The 19,659-nt window shown below is 43.0% G+C and overlaps 2 protein-coding genes and 1 non-coding gene across 6 annotated transcripts in view; 1 reads left to right on the top strand and 2 right to left on the bottom strand.

Moving 5' to 3' along the window:
• Nucleotides 1-11,858, bottom strand: part of rps6ka3b (ribosomal protein S6 kinase, polypeptide 3b) — a 69,433-nt gene extending 57,575 nt beyond the window's left edge. Inside the window, exon 1 of the mRNA XM_080306669.1 lies at nucleotides 10,001-11,858. Within this exon, the coding sequence (XP_080162795.1) occupies nucleotides 10,001-10,063 (63 nt within the window). The 5' untranslated portion in view covers nucleotides 10,064-11,858. The remainder of the gene's footprint in view (nucleotides 1-10,000) is intronic.
• On the top strand, nucleotides 1,132-1,225 carry trnai-uau (transfer RNA isoleucine (anticodon UAU)). Its single transcript has 2 exons — nucleotides 1,132-1,169; nucleotides 1,190-1,225. It is a non-coding gene; the product is annotated as a tRNA-Ile (tRNA).
• A 153-nt stretch (nucleotides 11,859-12,011) lies between the features above and the next one.
• pdha1b (pyruvate dehydrogenase E1 subunit alpha 1b) lies at nucleotides 12,012-19,288 on the bottom strand. 4 transcript variants are annotated; one of them, XM_026180334.2, is made up of 13 exons: nucleotides 19,125-19,288; nucleotides 17,874-17,894; nucleotides 16,847-16,999; nucleotides 15,617-15,682; nucleotides 14,969-15,142; nucleotides 14,701-14,827; nucleotides 14,519-14,610; nucleotides 14,336-14,428; nucleotides 13,946-14,101; nucleotides 13,520-13,591; nucleotides 13,249-13,316; nucleotides 13,057-13,165; nucleotides 12,012-12,960 (listed from the first exon to the last, which is right to left on the bottom strand). In XM_026180334.2, the coding sequence occupies exons 1-13, from the start codon at nucleotides 19,182-19,184 to the stop codon at nucleotides 12,796-12,798; spliced, it is 1,356 nt and encodes a 451-aa protein (XP_026036119.2). In that variant the 5' UTR covers nucleotides 19,185-19,288; the 3' UTR covers nucleotides 12,012-12,795. The 4 variants fall into 4 exon arrangements, with proteins under 4 accessions (XP_026036119.2, XP_026036120.1, XP_026036121.1 ...); XM_026180335.2 differs by lacking the exon at nucleotides 16,847-16,999 and having other exon boundaries at nucleotides 19,125-19,287; XM_026180336.2 differs by lacking the exons at nucleotides 16,847-16,999; nucleotides 17,874-17,894 and having other exon boundaries at nucleotides 19,125-19,287.
• Between the last annotated feature and the right edge of the window lie 371 nt (nucleotides 19,289-19,659).

The raw sequence follows: 19,659 nt of genomic DNA, 5'->3' as shown, positions 1-19,659 counted from the left end.
GCGGGAGGACGAATGATTTATAACCATTAGTCAAATCAGACTTTCCTGTGAAATCGCCTGTGTTACTGCTAAGCAACAACAGAACTTTTAGGCCAAAAAGAATGACCCCCACTTTGAACCGAGACAGCTCGTTTATCAGCCTTCATATGTGGCGTAGCTGCCTAAAAAGCTTTCTAATGTGACCAACATTTCAGTCTTTAAATGTTGACGTTGCCTTATAGAACTTTTAATCACTGATGCATTTAAGAAAGCTGAATGAAATTTTTTTTTTTGAAGTCTTAAACTTGCACCAGGTTTCTGGTTTAACTACCTGCAGTAATTTAAAAAGGCGGAGTCTACAGAAACGAATCAGATACTTTGAGAATTTAGAAACGTTTCAAACGCGAGAAATATGCTTAAAATATTTCAAAGATTTGATTTATCGATATTGACTGGATTAACGCTTTGTCAGCTTTCCTTGAGGTGTATGAAGCAGCGTTCAGATGCTACGCGAATAATCTGTGGCGCTTTCTGCAAAAAACAACTTGCAGTCATTGTAAACCTGTTAGAAATGACTGTGCTTCAAGCTTCAAACAGGACGTTGCTGGATCAAACAGAACTGCTTATAATTTGATTTTACTCAAACCGGCCTACTCCACCTCACAATCGCTCAGCTTTGCCGGCCATAAATTCTGAATCAGTTTAAGATCTGGGGAGTTTCGCTGGTGTGGCCCACTTCAGATCAAATTGCGTCGCATATGACCCATGATCTCAAATGTAAGTTTGTTGTTGTGTTAAAAAGTACTTTATAAATAAAGTTTTATGGCATGGAGTTTAGGATCTGGGGAGTTTCCTTGCCATGGATGGAAAACATTAATGTCCCTTCTTAGGTTATCACTTCTGCCTTGGGACACAGTGATCCATCATGTGGACATTTTATTGTGGTCAATCCTCAAAAAGCAGAAGTTCACAAACCTTTATCAGCTTGGCGCTCTGGTGACACAGGAATGGATCCCATCAATCAGAAGTGGCCCAACAGAAATAAAAACACTGACGGCTGCCTAAGCCTCCTAGGAGACGCACCTATAGGATAAATGTGAAAATCCTAGGAGACTTCCTTCTTAAATTATTGCATTCACAAGCTTTTAGGGAGCTCCAGTGGCGCAATCGGTCAGCGCGCGGTACTTATAGGACAGTAACCTGCAGAGTGATGCCGAGGTTGTGAGTTCGAGCCTCACCTGGAGCAAAAACTTACAATAGAGTTTTATTCGTGCAATTTGTATTTTATCTATTTGTACATATTAACAGGCTTCTGCGTGTGGACAGCAGAGAAAGAATTTTAATATACAGAGAAATGCTTTTTCTTTGCATACATGACAATAATCTTGAATTTTAAGCACACTTGACCTCTGACCTTGACATGAAGTTCACCAGGATTCAAATTCTTAGATTTTTAGCAGACGTATAAATTTGAAAATCCATGACAATGGCAAACTCCCATCATTCTTTTAAGGCTGAAGGGGAAAAACTGAAAAAACAAAATGCATGAAACACTAAATCTGCACGAATGCCAAAACTTCTGGTCATGGCTGTGACGCAAAAAAGTTTAAAAGCTTATTTTATTGCTGCTGTATGAAAAAACGCAGTGTTATTGTGATGGAAATGCAAATAACCATAAATAGCCCACTACAGGGTAGTTTCCCTTTAACACTGTAGCTGTCTCTGTTGGCAGTGCAAGTTTCCAACCCTGGACCACTGTGGCATACTGTGCCCTTGTCCCCTCATAGAGGTGGGAACAGTAAAAATGCAGTGTGGCCACTAATCGTGCCCGAGCATGAAACAGCAGCGCTTCCTCAACAACAGCTGCCGCCCTTAAAATTACTGCTGAGGAATTGAGAAATCTATGAGAGGCATGAAAGGACAGCATGTTGTCGCTTCCAAAAACGGACCCAAACAACAAAAGTCTTAAAACTGTGAACTTGGTCCCGCTCTGAAAGAGTGATCTTCAAACATGTGAGGAGAGAAGAGCTGCGATTAAGTGAAACCTACTCGAGGGACGGTGCAAGGCAACTGTACAAGGGTGTAAATGCACCCGAAGGTGGGATTTTATCTGCCTGGAATCGACTCCACCCCAAAGAAAAGCCCGGTGGGTGTTTCTGGAGAACATGCTTTTCTCCAGAAACACCCACCGTGCTTTTCCCCATCCTCCGTCATCTTTGTGGAACTCTCACACTCCACCCATACTGAACCCTTACCCCTCAAAGCTCTGCAAACTGAAAAGATTGTCGTGGAATTTCCTCCACCGTCACCTGACCTCCACCCCGCTGAACCTTTACGGAGGCACTTCAAGGCAGAGAAAGCCAAACATTCCTGGCGTGCCAGCCTGCTCTTTGGAGCGTTGTCAAAACTTGTGGCTCGAGTTCTGCTCGCAGTAAAGCAAAAAGCAGGGAAAGAGAAGATGTTTATTCAAATGGTTAAACTGATGTTATCACTTGTTACTTCTACTTTGTCCGATAACGACAAAACCAAATCTAGGCAAATCTTTCTCATGGCGGATGCACTGCTTTGTGATCTCGCCTTCTAACAACACCCAGGCCTGTGAGGCAGGTGGATGAGGACAAATCAGGGAGGTATATTTGGATGATCAGGGACTCCGCTCATTTGTACCACAACCCAAATTCACCATAACGACATGGATTGACTTCAACTCTGAAAACGATGTGTCAGTTATTACCGGATGTCACTGTTAGCAGGTTTCATTACAAGTTTTATTTTTGTTACAGCTTTGCTGCTGTTTGCTTTTTATTTATTTGTGTGTATTTGTGCTAGACTGCAGATACTTATTATAAATAGTTTGGGATACAGAATGTGTAAAACTGAGACAATCGGGCATTAAACGAACACAAAAATGTAATTTCCTATTACAACAAACATTTATTTTTGTACCTGTTTGTTACCTTATGGTTAAATTAGAGGTTAGTTTCCCTGCAAAACATCAAAATGCCCTCTGTGCTGCCTGAATGAAATTAATTCCACCTCAAATCTTGCACTTAACAGATGCAAGAAGTGAGTGTTTCTAATACTGGTATTTATCTGCTGTAACTGAATCTTCAGGAGATGATCGAATTAAAGTGAAACTGGATATCTGTGCCGATGTCGAGTCCCATCACAGGGAGCAGCAGAGCCTGCAGACATCCAAGAATAACCAGGATTTTGTTTCTGGAGAGACACTGGCTTTGTCACATAATCGATCTGAACGTCTGGCATAAAAAGAACAAAATGTTAAGATGTATCCCAGAGTCTGAGGAGAGGCTCTAAATGTTAGTCAGGCTGGTAGCATTTAAGACAAAGAAACGTGCACATTTACTGGAAAAATAACTTGGGTAAGTATTTGTTTATTTAAAAAAGTGCAGATTAAACAGGACATATCAAAGCAAGCCTCACTTGGAGATGATGAGCACGACTACCTCTAACGAACGTGTTCTGCTTGCTGAAACATCCTGGTATGTCAGGCTTGGGTGGGGACATAAAGTAAACATGACGGTTTGTCGGGATGCTTCATATGCTCACGAAATGCTCACGGAGCACCTCGGTGTTGAGGCTTTATAAGATACTCTGAAGGAATCTGGGAGAGTTTATCTTTTAGATGCCAAAGAACTGCTAAATACAAACGTCCATTCTTTGGACTTCGTGGGGAGGCTTTCAGGAGAATCCCGAATGGTTGAGGCTCATTAGAGCTGTGGGAGGTTTCTCTCGCTCTAGAGTCAACCACGACAATATGTTTGACCACAGTCAGCATTGACGACATCAACCTGTCTGCTCGGTACTCGTGGTGCGGTAGTGAAACTTGAAAAAGTGTGACACGAGGTAAAAATGGAGAATATTTGCTTTTTAAGGTTAAAGCTGCACATTTTAAAACATGTCGGTGAACGCCCTCTTTTCTCGTTGGTGTTGGTGGCTGGTGTCTAGGTCAGTGTGACTGAGGCCTAAGCTAGAGGTATGCTAGGTAATTCAAATGGCCAAAGCTAATAAAAGGCAATCTGAAAGAAAACATCCGATCATATAAAAAATAAATAAAGTTTTTCACAGGTCTCTCTACAGTCCCGTGAAAATGTAAGCACACTCTTGCTTCTTCTACAGGATTTAAGGGGTTTGGCATCAAACCAGGTGCTGCTAATCAGGTGCATTTAATTAAATAACAGCTACATCTCAGACTCGACGGGCCTCAGTTAAAGGTTAAACGTTCAAGTTCACGACAGCAGAATTAGAAAAACACTGAACAACTATGCTAAAGCTCTATCTGAAGAAACCACAAGAATCTTTAGCAGGTGAGACTAAAACACAACATACCAGCACAAACACCTCATACCAACTCCTCGGCACGGCGGTGGAGGTGTGAACATTTTGGCTTGTTCTGCAGCCACAGGACCTGGGAACCTCAAAGTCATCATCATCTGTCTGACAGATAAAGCTCGGCTGAAACAGAAGCTACTCAGCTTGGGTTCCAATCGAGCCGAAAACGTCAACGAACTGCATCCCACTGATTGGCCAGGGAGTGACATCATTGGATGAGTCACACGAATCACACCTTCTGGTTTTGAAACCCGGCAACGAGAGAAACACTCCCAAACCAACAGTTTGGTCCGACGACGAGGTGCAGATGTTTACCATCGAGCAGCTGGTACACCATCGCCTTGACGTCCTCCATTGTTGTGTTGTGTTTGTGTTGCATACTTCTGGGCTGCGTTGCTGTAACTACCTCATCCACACTGAGGTTGTACTTAATCGGAATAGAAAACAACGGAAACCGAGTACAGCAGAGTTGACTCGAGTTGTGCCGACCAGGGTAGGTGGAAGTGGAAAAGAGGCATAAGTGAGCTGTGCATAGAAAATATCAGCAAATTTAAATAAACTGATGCAACGCTGTAAAGACGAGAAGGCCAAAGTACCTCCCCAACAACATGAGAGACAGCTAAATCACCTTTACTCCTTATTGCTGATAAAGTTGGTTCTGAAAGATACTGAATCATCTTGAGTTTATCTGCATGTAAGGTGGACATCGGGTGAAGACCGCTGATCAGAAACAACCTGCCAACGAGGCATTTAGTGACACCAGCACTGATTATCGGCAAGTTAGGGTGGCAGACAGTCACTACAGCCGTGACAGAGCGTTATTTTTGGTGAAGGTCGCGGCAGGTTAGTGTGTGAAAGCTCTTGGAGTCGTTTTTATTTGCCTGATTTATTTGTTGTTGCTTAACAAATTAAAACTACTGATTCAAACCGGCTGCTCTAAAGAAAGCTTTTGTCTCCTGAACCTGAGATACAAGTCTGAAACAAAACCAGCTTCTGTGTGAGAGTGTGTGAGAGTGTGTGAGAGTGTGGTTTTTTCCAGTTCTTCCTTCCTACAAGTTTCTGAATCTTGATAAAGAGCAGAGGGCGGTGTCACTGTGGCTGCATGATTCAGGAAGAGCTTACGTGTGTGTGTGTGTCCCCACTTCCTGTATGAGGTGTCACAAGGGCTGCATGGAGAAATGTGTGTGTGTGTGTCACTCTGTAGGCAGATCGTGAATAATAAACCCTCACACACAGAAATTACTGAGTCACTGCAGTCAGCGCCTCTTTCTCTGTCTCGCCACCTAACAAGCTCTCACCTGCCCCTGGTATTCCCCCCTCGGCATCTTTACACACCACTGTCAGACCGACAGGATCGTTCTGCTGCCGCTTTGCTCAATAACACCCGACCTTTGACCCCGGTGTTACACCTCTCAGCCTTTTGGCATGCGGAGAAGCGCCTGTAAGAGCTTTTTCTAGGCCACCACGACAACAAAAGACGCAGATAAAAGCGTGAGAGGCGAAGCTGAGTGGATGCTTCGCTTGGATTGGTGCCCTGAAGACAAACATCGTTCAGCGCGCGCACACAAAGAGCGGAGCACATCTGCAGTCGTCGCCGAAATGCAGAAACTAGCATGCGTGCACTTGTGTGTGTGTGGCTGCAGTGATGAAACAGCACTCACACAGTTTCTTACAACACGCAGAAATGCTTCAGAAGAGCTGCACAGAAACAGAAGCTATTCATTTAACATCCCTCGGGGCTCCAGCCAATGATCATTTCCATTATTGATTAATTGTAATTACGCTAATAAATTAAGGAATCCATATGTGTCTGATTTACTTCACACTGACTGTTTCTGGAGAACATGTAAAAACGCGAATCACACTCAAAGTGTTTATGTAGCGAGGTGGAGAGAGACTTCTTATGAGAAGCTCAGGAAAACAACAATTCCAGAAATAATCATGATGTCATGTGTGTACGAAAAACACAGTAGGACTGTTTTCTTCTTAAATGTCAGGCTGTCTGTCCCAGAAAATCACAACACTCCGACCTGTCTGCAAACACTCACCAACTACCTGCTGAGCCGCGTGAAACCATGAAAAGTGCAACACAGAGACCAACGTTGTGCCTTTTCAAATGAGTCATTGAAATGTGGTAAGCCACGACTTTTACTTTCAACATTAACGTTCTCTGTTTCCTGTTCACTGCTGCCTGAGTGCTTGCAGACAAGTCTGCGTCATCCATGCAAACAACAGGTAACGGCATCGATCTGCAAGCAGCGAAATAAATACAAGAAGGTTTTTGGTGCAGGTTCCTCTTATGACATGTTGCTGTTAGCTATTTAGATATTAGCTGTTTGCCAGGATCAACTTTTATAACTGCCAATAAATAAGAAATTAAAACTAAAGAAGAGATGGAAGAAACACCCTTCAACCATGAGTGTTGATGTTTCACAGTCAGTGCACAAGGGGGAACTCTGAAGCATCCCTGTCTGCAACATGTTATTGCAACGCCTTATTATTATTATCGCATCAACTTTAAAACCTGGTTGGGCTCTACAGTGCATTAGTGACCAATCACGTCACAAGGAGGTTGCAGCACAGTCTTTGCAACCTATTCCACCTAAAGACAGAAACTTCTGGCAACCAGTTGGAGATAAAGAGGGGTCTCCAACTCTGAGTCTGAGGTGTAAAATTAAAGAATGAACTTATATTTAGTTATTTTTCAGCTCGTTTAAACAGCTTATCAAGTAGTTTTAGTTGACTGTTAGTTTTTCAGCTTGAACTTCTTTAATTTAATTATAATTTCAGGGTTTTTTTTATTTAGCTGAGCTCACATTTACATGGACACTCTTTTTACTGCAGAAGTACCTCTGGGGTAATTGTAGGCCTACTCCTGAATCAATGGGGCCTTTATGTTATTTGTATTAGAGGAAAACTTGTACTGAATGTTAGTGGATTTTTATGTAGGTTTTAAATCTGATTTAGAGTCACTGTAATGTTCCTGCTGACACCATTGAACCAATACGGTGACAAAAGCTCTTTTATGGCATTTGTGGGACCAAATAGTGATTTTACCCTCTCATGCTTGTGCCTAAGAACACCTTCAATCTCACACTAACACAGCTATGACACTCCTGTAGCAACATTATGGGGTTTTTTCAATCTCGTCTAACTACGCCTGCAGAGTTTTTTATTAAATCTGTGTGGTTTATAATCACGCATCGTTTCATGTGTTGCGGTGCTTGTAAGGATCCTTAACTGCACCCCACAGTTTACTGAGACATTCATATAAATGAATGAAATACTTGGAGCAGTACTTCTATATTGTACCATATTACACAGTCTTTCTTGGGTTTTTAATCTATTTTTTAAAGTAAAGTCCTTATAGGAGCTTAAGATTTGGCTGCTGCTGTAATTAATAATAGCCTTTAACCTGCTGGTTTAGCGCTCAAACATGACATTAACTACTGCACCTCTGCAGCTGCATATTCTGACACTGGACTAATACTTAAGGCAATGAGCAGGAGCTGTAACAGCTTTAGTATTTGAAATAAAGCCTTGCATGTCCACAGACTGATCTTAAGAGACTTGGCATGGTTTGTTAAAATAGGGGGGGGTTTACGCCCTGCTGTCTAACTGAGACTTTAAGGTGATTTAGTGAGTTTGTGACACCCAGAGTCAATTCACTGAGCTTCAGGGTCAGGCCAGAGAGAAAAGACTCTTCAGATCATTTTATGTCCTCTTCCACAGTTTGTTTCCTATGGATTTGTAGAGCATTTGGTGTGTAGAGGCTGCCGGTATTATCTGTATCTGCTTAAATAGTAAAAAATGTAATAGTCATGAAGTAGTTTTGTGTCTTCAGAATGATCTTATTCTACTTTCTGTTGTGCTTCAGTAAAACTAATTCAGTCCTGTTTGAGATCCGTGGTGTTTTTAGTCTAACTTAAGGTCAGAATGATGGCTCGATAGCAGCTTTAGCTGCTGCTCTCGGTCCTAATAAAACCTACTTTGCACAGTTTTGCACTTCATCACGTTTCCATTCTCTTATTCTAGCATTTAAACATGAATCTGTTATTTCTAAACAGACTGACAAATAAAACCCAAATGTAACAACTCTGTGCCGAAACTGCTTCGAGATGTGATTCAGTGCAACTAATATAGTCCCTGTTGGAGCTCTGTGCTGCTTTAAATCTCATTTAAAATAGAGTTTGTGTAATAATACAATCTGATTTGCCTTCATATTTGTGTACTTTCTGACGTTTTAAACCTCTCAATGAAACACCAGCTGTATTGTTCTTCTGTGCCCACTGTACACTGTGCTGGTGTAATATTTCTGCACAGAATATTACTTCGTGTTTGTGTCTTCAGAGTTACATGAACTGATTTCCTTTTAGAGTTTTATGGTATTTAAAATCCAATTTAGGGCCCTAATAGTGTCCTTGTAGTCACTCAGCAGTACTAATACAGTCTAATTTCATATGCTTGTCTCTTTCCACACTTTCAGTCTCTTTTAACTGACACTGACGTGCGTCCATGGCAGGTTTTTTTTAGTTTATTTTAGTTTAATATTTTAGCACATGCTCAGGGTTTCCTGTTGCACAAATGTGACATGTCTGGAGGGTGTGCACCACGTTCAGGTGTTTAGAGTAAACACATCTTAATCTACGTCGTGTTTTAATGCAGCTAACTTCATCTTTTTGGAGCTTTATAGTGTTTTCAACCAAATTTTAGGGACAAATTGACGCCCCTATAGTCACTGGTGCTGTCAACCATAATGCAATGTAATTTTTCACATTTTTGCCCTTTATGACATTTAAAACCTCTTGATTTAACACCAGAAACATGTCCATGGCAGCTTATAGCGATGTTGTGGTACTTTATAGTATTTCCGTGCCCTGTAGTACCACTGTAATACTCCTGCATAAAGTATTATTACATATTTACACCTTTGGGTCATCGCTTGATACTTTGTTGTTTTATTCCAGCTAATTTAGTCCTGCTGAAGTTTTCTAGGGTAAAAATTATGTCTGTGTTGTAGTTTAGCTGCTAAGAAGAATGACTTTAACTTAAAAAATCTACCGGTAATTACCCTGAAAGCCGCTTTCATATTTTTGCAATTTATGATATTTTAAACCACTTGATTAACACTGGATCATACCCAGGACATTCCTGCAAAGAGTTTTGTGCTTATTTGGGAGCTTATACGACACTTTGGTGTACTTCTGCGCCCTCCTGAACTGGTGTAAAATCTCTGCAATAAAAATGATTTCATGTTTGTGTCTTCAGAGGGAAATAAACAGATGTTCCCAGAGTTTACGGTCCAATTTAGGGTGATAAAAATAATTATCCCTGCAGTTACTTCGCAGCTGCTGTCAATAGAAACGCAATGTAATTTCGTGTTTTCGTCCTTGATGACATTGTCAGCTTACTGTTTGAGCACTTCATCGTGACTCTGTCGTTTCCAGCACATGTTCGGCGCTTCTTGAAGCACAGATTTACCTGCAGAGTGGTCTCACGGTAGTTCGTGCTGTGTTTGGGAGCAGCTGCCTCTGCCTGACAGAGACTTAAAGGCGCTTTTCCTTGTGCTGTGTTTTGTGTTTTTACCCCCTAAAAGCTGCTGCTGTGACTGCAGCCCCCAGTCAGCTGTCAGTCAGTGTGACAGCAGGACAAACCAAAGTGTGCTCACCTCTCCAGCCGTCCTCCCCAGCGGCATCTTCTGCCAGGGGTCCGCCAGCTGAGCCAGAGGCATCTTCTTCTTCTGCCCCTACTTTTCTTTCTTCTTCTGTTATTCCTCTTTTCTGCTGCTCGTACCTCCCTCGCTCCGGACGCTTTCTCGCCTGTTTGTCCTCGCTCTTATTCTTTAAAGAAAATGTTTGAAGGTAGTAGTCCACTTTCAGCGTCGGCAGGAACCGAACCGACCGACCAACCGACCGAACGGAGCCGAGCGAACAAGGGCTAATTCCGGATCTGCCGCGGCGCTGAGACCGCCCCTTCCTCCAGAGAGACGAAGAGGAGGAGGAGGGGGAGGAGGACGCCCTTTTTCGGAAACTGATTGACTTATCTCCGTTTCTCTCTACCTCCACCTCTCCCTCTCTCACTTCCGTTCTTTCCCAATATGGCGACCGGTGTCGGCTTACCTGTCCGTCAGAGCGCTGCGTCACAACTACGTCACGACGACAGGCGGCATTCTCACTTAGGTAATAAAAGAGTGAACGAGCACGTATCTGAACTTATGAATAAACAGTCTGCGATTCATCACGCAGGCGGTGTTGTTTTGTTAATGATTATTTTTTTTTTACCGATAAAGCCTAACAGCGTGGCGCCAAAGTGCCTCACACAATCACAGAAAGTATGGAAAACGACCTTAAACGACCCGTAAATTAGGCCACGTGAACCCAAAACACGAAGCAGTAGCATAAAATACAAAATATTACCCCCAAAATATGCAAAATTACTTTAAATTGTCGAACAAAGAGCTACATGACCACAAAACATAAAAGGTAGCACAAAATACAAAAGTATCCCAAATATATTCGAAATGACCACAAACTATCCAAAATAAGACACGTAACCCCATAAAAACCCATCACAAAGTACACAAATACAAATAAAAAACCTGCAAAATGATGACAATCCAACAATAACATGGCAAATTGCACCAAAAGATGTAAAAATAACCACAAAGCAGCCAAATGTAAACAAAATAACCACAAACCTACTCTAAATGACAACAAATGTCAAATATGCAAAATCAGTAAACACATTCAAAGTGATACACCAGCAGCCGCAAAATGACTACAAAATGTCCAAAACAGTCACAAATGCCATGAAACAAATTACCATAAAATATACAACATCTGCACAAAACCACCCTCAGAAATACTGAGACCACAAAATCCTGCTAAATGTCCACAAACAGCCCACAGCCCTATAAGTTATTCCAACTATACTGTAGTGAAACACAAAATAAACCACTAAAAAAAAAAAAAAAAAAAAAAAAAAAGCTCCAGGACAACAAATGTGTGAAAACTTATGAAATACCAAGTTACCAGAAAAACATACAAATGAACACTATGCAGTGACCATAAACCACTCAAAATATACATATATATGAAAATCTCACAAAAACGAGAAACACGAGCACAGGAAGGAAAATGACTTCTGAAGTACACAAAACGAGATCAAAAACTACACAATAACCAAAAACAAACACCACAAAGAACCTCGTGAACGTAACTCCTGGATTCACCGCATCGTTTCCTTAAAGCTGTGCGTCGCTACAAAATCCAGTTTTGAATACTTCTTTCATTTTTTCCGTGACAACTTTTCAGTGGTTTAAATTTACAGCATTTCATGTTTGTCGGAGTCGAGCATGAATTTCGTTCATAAAGCTTTAATAAATCGACCAAAAAAAAAAAAAAAAAAAAAAAAGTCCAGACATGTTCATTTTTATACTATGATGCTGACAATAAACCAGGATAAAATTTACTCTAATTAAAATGAAAAAAATAAATAAATTTTTAGTTTTGAGCAGTTTTTCAGCCTGATAGTGACATCTAGTGGTTGAGGATGGAACAACTGAACAGCGCATGGATTTCCTTTAGGTTGATCAACTATTGAGTCATATTTGAAGCATTACTTTGTAACCACATTTGAAAGCTGAGCAAATAAAATAGGATTCAAACACACGTTTCCACTTTGCTTTAAAGTCGTTTTATTTCACAACCTTCAGTTTCCACCATTCACACAGGTAAATAAGAAAGCTTTATATCTGTACAGGCTCAGATACAGTAAACTTTAAAGAACACAGAGGAAAGATCTTATAACAGACTCCTTTAAATTCATAAAGTGCCCAGAAAGTCTCAAATGTAGTGCATCCAGTTGCCAGCTTCAGTTTCCCCACACAAGTCCAGATGTTTGTCTTGTCAGTAGTCAAGTCAAGCAGCTAAAGTCTTGCTTTCATCTTCAGCTTATAAACACATTTTTTAGAGCCATTTTATGGTTACATACACTGATATTGTGTCCTTATCCTGGACACTGAACCTGCTTCAGATGAGGACTGCTCTGGAATGAAGCTCAGGCTGCGACTCCTCATTAAAGGCGTTTTACTATCAGAACAATCCATCACATTTGCATTTCCCAAGTTTAAAGTCACACTTCTGAGGGAATATCTACACAAGTTTGGAACATTTAAAAATCTGAGGGTTTAAAATGCAGGATAAACATGGAGAAGGTTTCTAACGGACACGTTTCCATGTCAGATGTTGGGATTTGTGCGTTTACAGTGCAGCATGTTTATCCTGTCCAACACCTCTGGCTCCACCACGAATAATATCTCACAGTTATACAGTAAACTATAAATAAATAACACTGACAAGTTTCAAGGAAAAACCTCAAAGTCCCGTGAAGGTGCTGAGACCTAAAATCGAGAGGGAAGGTGCTGAATGTGTGAGGGATAAAGGTTGAGTGTGTGGTCCGAGTCTAGCTGACAGACTTGAGCTTGGACCAGGGGTTTGTCCCGCGCACCTCCAGCAGCGGGTTGTTGGAGAAGATGTGGTTGCATAACTCTTCCAGCGGCGGCTCCGGGTCCGAGGTGGCGAACTGAGTCGCATCCTCCACCTGCTTACGGATCTCGATGTCGATTTCCTGACGGGAGAGAAATCAGGTGCTGTAATCCCTGCAGCTGCCGACATTTAAAACCGTTTGAAGCTGTGAATGTATCACTGCCGTCTGGACGCTCACCTTGAACTCCTCTACAGACGCCATGTTGTGGCTGAGCATGCGCTCCTTCAGCATGGAGATGGGGTCGCTCTTGCTGCGGACCTCCTGAATCTCCTCGCGGGTACGGTAGCTGCAGGAGGTCAAACCAAATTACTCAGAAAAATCACAACTCCCCCAGGGTCCGGTAAATCCAGACTTAGAAAGGTAACTCACCTGACACCTGGGTCACTCATGCTGTGTCCATGGTAACGGTAGGTCTGCAGCTCCATTATGATGGGACCCTGAAACACAAAGTGCTGCTTCACATCGATGCTCTGGAAGATTAGAGCCTTTTAGAGAGCCTACAGGAAACTCTCCATCACGAGAACCCTTCAAAATTAAAGCCCGTGGGTGTTCATGGACTTCTACCTTCACATGTATGAAGAACTGAGTGCAGCACAGAGGTTTTATTTTAAATTTATTTTTTAAAAATCTAAACCCTCACCTTTCCAGCTCTGCAGTGATCTGCAGCAAACTGTGCGGCCTCTCTGACGCACAGGACATCCATCCCATCCACCTGCAGGAGAGCAGAGAGAAACCTGACCATTGGCACACCTCTAAGCACAGAGAAGCGACCCCTGCAGCGACCCCTGCAGCGACCCCTGCAGCGACCCCTGCAGCGACCCCTGCAGCGACCCCTGCGTTCCAGTGTGTTTGTGCGCAGTATCATACATGAGCATCAGACAGCTGTATGCATGCTCACACCTGCAACTGCCAGGACAGACTCTCAGCCTCTTCCTGTTATAGTCTGGGTCCAAACGGGCAGCGGCAGTGTACAGTCATCAGACACACTGCAGCCGCTACCCAGGACCGGCACATTTACCCGCCATGTTTAACCCCGCCCTGCAGCTTTAATGTGTTAGTGTCTCACTCTGAGTCCAGGTATGAAGTCCCCCCTCTTGTAGTAGTCGGTGCTGGCTGCAGCTCTCTCCACTGATGTCCCCATGCCATACTTGTTGTTCTCGCAGATGAAAATGCACGGCAGCTTCCACAGAGCGGCCATGTTGTAAGACTCAAAGAGCTGGCCCTGATTGGATCAGAGAGGAGTCACAAAGTGCTTTACAGAGGTATTAAAAGCACACAGCTGAACCACGTAAACAAGGCAGAACTGCAGCAGCCTCTCCAGCTCACTTTGAGACAGTCATGAGTTTAGTGATGTTTCTTAAATGGATAAAAGGGAGCGAGGGTGAGATCACCCTTTCCTTATTCCAACTACAACCTACAAGGACATATTTATTTATTATTATTTTTTAAATCTTACCTGATTGGCTGCTCCGTCTCCATAGAGCGTAACGCACACCTGGTTGTTGCCTTGGTACTGGCAGGCAAGAGCGATGCCTGCTCCCAAAGGTACCTGCACAGTTCACAGGTGAGTTACTGAAACTGTAACGAGTGTTTAACTACGGAGACGTGCAGGTGTGAGAGGCTTTTTAAATGTGCTCACCTGTGCGCCCACGATGCCGTTGCCTCCATAGAAATGTGGAGCGTACATGTGCATCGAGCCCCCTTTCCCTTTGGCCACGCCCCCTCTACGACCTGAGGAGCACAAATAAAAGTGAAGCTGAGACTAAGATCCAGCTCAGACGCGCACATGTTCAGACTGTAATACCTTCCTCTCGCTCTCACCTGTGAGCTCGGCGAGGATCTCTTTAACAGAGACGCCGCGGGTGTACGTGTACCCGTGGGCGCGGTACGCAGTGATCAGGTGGTCCGAGGGGTTGATGGCGGCCTCGATGCCTGCAGCACACGCTTCCTGCAGGAGAAACCACATGTTCTGCATCTCACCACACTCACAAACTGATGTTTGTTTGGGTTTTGTCTAAATGTTCTTGCATGCACTGAGATTTGGATGCAATATAAATGAATTGTGTTCCTGGCCTGCAGGCGCTGATACCTGTCCGTCGTACAGGTGACAGAAGCCTCTGATGATCTTCTGCTTGTAGAGCTGGTCAGCTTTGAGCTCCATGCGCCTCACCGTCTGCATGGTGCGGTAATACTGCAGGCCCTGCTCCCTCGTCAGCTCTGCCTTCACCGGCGGGCCCTCCTCCAGGCGGTGCAGGTCGCATTTCTACACCAAAAACAAAAACACCACAAACTGGAGAAGAAGACCAAACCAAAGATTTTACATTTCTGGTCCACAATGAGTGAAGTTTTAATAAACTACACAAATCCAGACCTGAACCAAAGATTAGCACATTTATTAATTTACTGCTGAATCCATCAGTGCTGAGCCTCCTGTAGTCTTTCAGGCCAGAATACAGATCTGAGTGGACTCGTGCTGATGATCATGACACTGAAACTATTGCTGATGTGATTCGATTCAGTTTGACAGCAGAATCAACTTTACAAATATAGCCATGATATTTTATCTGAAAGGACAGTTTGTGCATTAACCCTGATAAGTTTTATCTTGCCATCTTCATGTTACGTTCTGAGCTACATTCGGTATCGACTAAGATGTTTAACTGATCGCAGCTTTATGGGGTAAAAATCCCCTTCCTTCAGTCTGCGATTGCCATTAGTGATTCTCGTTTGTGCCCACCTTGATGTCAAAGGTCGCCTGGGGTGTGAAGTCAGCGAAGGAGCGGGAGACAACAACTCTGGCTCCCTGGAACACAAACACAACCAACTGAAACAGTGTTTCCATCACTGCAGCATCACAACACGACTTAAAGCGGTCACAGGTCTTCCACACTGAGCAGCGTGACGGCTGCCCTCCTCATCAGAGCAGGGGGAGGAGCGAGGCGGGGTTGGTGGGATCAGGTGGTTCATACACACACTAACCTTCAGTAATCTGTGACACTGGAGGTCAGTAACAGGGAGGGAGAACAAACCCAGTCCAATAATGCACTGTGGTTTTTACTGAACAGGCCCTTCAACAGTCTGATAGACTCCTGTTTTGTCCTGCACCACGTGTGCGCTGATGGACAGTTAATTAATAAAGGTAATTTAGTTCTTCAATAAGAACCTTGGAGTAATTGTTTTGTCTGTAAAATATCAGATCATAGAAATGCCTCTAAGCTGTGCTCAGCTGCAGCCCTGCAAGCTGCAGACTTGCACATAACCATTGCTGCTTTTATTGTACACCGATCAGTCATGTTTACGTGCACGGTCACCTCTTCAGGTGAAATAGTTTGGTGAGGTTGCCCACGAAAAAAAAAAAAAAAAAAGGCAGCAGACCTGGTGTGGACGGGCCCGACGAGGAGCGCCAGTTTGTCCGGGATCATTTTAGCTCATGAAAGTAATGTGCACGTAGGATTTAACACTTAAAGACCAAGAGAAAGAAAAATAGTTCTGATAAATTGATCATTTTAATGGAGTTAAGTTTTCTAGGTAATTTTCTGACTTTTATAATCAAATGATCAAAGTTATGGGACAGATTTATAGATCAGGAGGAGTAGCGTTAGTAGAAGCCCTTGTTTGACAATTAACCCATAAAACAGTTAATAAAAGCCATTTCAAAACAAAGGAAAACACTTCCCACAATATATGGAATCATTTTGACTGGGAATGCACCAGTTATGAAATTCTGGACACGTAACCATGTTTAAAATAAGAAACAGCTGATCATTTTTTTCACCTCATTTTTGGGATCAAAGAAATCTCCCTGCTTTGCACTGCTCGGAGTGCAGCATTAACGAGACATGTCAGTGCATATAGGGTCATTTGTTCTTAAGTCATACATATCCATCCATGCAGCAGCTCTGGTTAGGTTCCCCGGCCCTGTTAGTGAGCAGGCAGCAGACATGGAGGAAGCTTCACGAGTCCTTACTGGTCTGTCAGCACAGCCGCTAACTAACAGCGCAGACGCTGCTCTAGCACCGACTGCTGTTGGAGGCGGTTTAGGTGGAAGCCGCTGGGTCTGTGCAGAGGCGGGCGCCGCCGGCGACGTTAGATCAACAAACTCTGACAGGTCAGTCAGTAGCTGGGGAACAAAAGGAGCCAACCAATCAGACCAGAGCACAGAGCACGCCCAGTGGAGCTCTACAGGTGAGAGAGGAGCTGTAGCTAGACAGAGACAGACATGACAGGTGGAGTCTAAATAGATGAGACACACAGAGGGGACAGACTGAAACCAGCCCAACGTGTTCACACAAGCACAACATCTGTAATCCCAGATTAATCACTTCAGCACCAGCAAAGTCATTTATGTAGATTAGAGGCCTTATAGCTGTTTTTTTAGTCAGTTAATGAATATCTTTACAGCTTAAGAACATTTTATGAAACTGATTTTAAAATATGTTATTTTGACTTTTTAAATGAAGATTATCAAGTATTACTTTGTTTATAATTTTACTCATTTTCTCTTCATTTAATTGATGCATTAGTGTTCTTACAAGTCATTTTAATTTTATCATTTCAGGATTGTTTTTTATTTTATTATTAATTTAACGGTATTAACAAACAACATTAATGATAAATGAACCCTGACATTTGTTATTTTGGCAGGTTTAAGATCATTTTTGGGGTTTTCGCAATGACTCAAAGTTGATTCACAGCTACCCAAATCTGGGGGAAGTGATACCCGTTTGTTTAGGTGCTGAAAATTCAGCTTAATGTTGTACCAGTGTGAAATTAATGTTTTAGGAAATAAACAGCAAACAAATGTGGAATGAACGTGTTAAATGAAAAAAGACTCAAAGACTATAAAGAACTACAAACACTCCACACCAATGAGGATCATCATTGCAAACGCTACAGCGATTCTTTTAGCTGCGCTTCAGTTAGCTCCCTGGGAACCACCACCACCACCACCACAGCAGGACGGAGCCTGCAGACAAACATCAGCAGCTGCTTACCTCAGACACTGTTTGGGCTCCCTAGGGTTCAGGCGACGGGGAGAGGTGGGAGAGGAGGGAGAGAAGCGAAAAATGAATGGGGAGTCTTTGAGTGAGTTTGTGTGTGAATAAAAACAGCAGGGAGGCCGGAGGGTAGGAGTGAGCACCAGCGGAAAAGGGAACAGGATTCCCACAGGCAAGCGTGAGACTCGACTGAGGCATTTTCAGCTTTTTCTTCATCTCATTCTGGATGATATGATTAGAAAAGCAGTGCCTGTAGGAAGCTTCTGTAAATGATGCACCACAACAAACACTCGACATGCTGCTGCCAGTCCTACTGACCCACAGGGAGGCGCTGATGTGTTTTAAACTGACCCAGCGTCTCTTGATTGGCCTGATTTTGAACCATGAAGGAAGTCTAGCATCCTCTTTACATCTCACGTCATCTAGAAGTTTATATTTGAGCATGGGAAACTAAAAGAAGTGTACTATGAAGCCATAGTAATGGCTTCTTTAGCCCTCTTCAGCTTATAGTCAGAGCGTTCAATGTTAGGACGGTGGCTACATCACCATGGTAGGCAATGATAAGTCACCTCTGGATTTCTAGGATCAACATACTTCTTTAACCTACGCGATTGTCTTTACCGTACACGGCTCTGCACATTTATACACGTATGTTTTTATTTTATTTGTTTTAAAGCATGTAACTTCGTGTACTTTCTCAAAACGTGCGCCATGCTCATAAAGGTTTTAGAGACAAACACTGGAGGTAACACACCTGAGAGCAAAGTGAGAGGTTTACATTTGCATGGTGCACTCACAGAAGCCCCTATAATGCATTTCAAATATGTTCCTAATATTTCGTCCACGTGTTTAAGCGCCCATGCTGGTCGGTATTGATCACATCAGCGCCTGCGTGGCAGTACAAGCTCTCCGTGCCGTGTGAGGAAGGCAGACCACCAGAGGCATAACATATTCAGGGTTAGAGAGAGGTAAAGAGCTAGCACCCCGACTGTAGCCATGTCACTGCATTCATGCATGCTTCCGTCCAGTCAGCCAATCACACGAGAGCATGAATAACCCATTCTTTCACCACAACATGCAAACTGCAAATAAGAGCTCAAACCAGCCACCAGTGCTAATGTTAGCTGCCGCTAACAAGGTCAGCCCCCCCCTCCAAGCTAAACAGTACAAGGCGAGCTAATGGTTAGCGCGGACCGGCCCCGGCACACAACGTGGCTTCCGTTTCCACACCAACCCCCGAAAACTCACCGCATTCCTGCCGGTCATCCTGCACAGTGCGTTAGAGATAATGGCTAACATGGTTTTCATGCTACACACGGAGACGACCGGAGCCCGGAGAGGATTAACGAAGGATGCTCCGTGTTAGTGTACGCGCAGAAAACGGCGCCGACTCCCACAGTCCCACACAACATTGGTTCCGCTCGGTATTTATAGCTAGACGACAACTAGAGAGGCATGTTTACGCCCCACTATTACCCTTAATCGCTAATCATTGTAATTTATTTTAACAAGTTAAACGTTAGTAATTAATTTTAAACCCTGGCTCGACCTGTAGCCTCCACTCAACGATAGATTAAATAAATAGTTCATTATTTTATTCTTTTGTTTGGGAAATTATTTTTTAATAACAGATTATTTTGAAAGCCAAAAATTTGGTTATTTTTCTTGCTTTGACACTGTTCTGAGGTTTCATTAGCTGTGCACTTTACAGATCATAGATGAAAAACAGAAAATAAAAGGCATCAAAAAGCTAGCATTGGTTGTGTGGTGTGGTTATCTTTAC

The sequence above is a fragment of the Astatotilapia calliptera genome, chromosome 9, assembly GCF_964374335.1.
Source record: "Astatotilapia calliptera chromosome 9, fAstCal68.1, whole genome shotgun sequence".
In the NCBI taxonomy this organism is placed as follows: Eukaryota; Metazoa; Chordata; class Actinopteri; order Cichliformes; family Cichlidae; genus Astatotilapia; species Astatotilapia calliptera.
Note: the sequence above shows the minus strand (reverse complement) of the source record. Positions and strands in the feature narration are given on the sequence as shown.

Coding starts and splice junctions, on each gene's coding strand:
- pdha1b (XM_026180334.2), bottom strand. CDS start 19,184: ATGAAAACCATGTTAGCCATTATCTCTAACGCACTGTGCAGGATGACC. Junction 14,828..14,968: donor GTCACCTGTACGACGGACAG/GTATCAGCGCCT, acceptor TTTCTCCTGCAG/GAAGCGTGTGCTGCAGGCAT. Junction 14,429..14,518: donor ACGGCATCGTGGGCGCACAG/GTGAGCACATTT, acceptor TGAACTGTGCAG/GTACCTTTGGGAGCAGGCAT.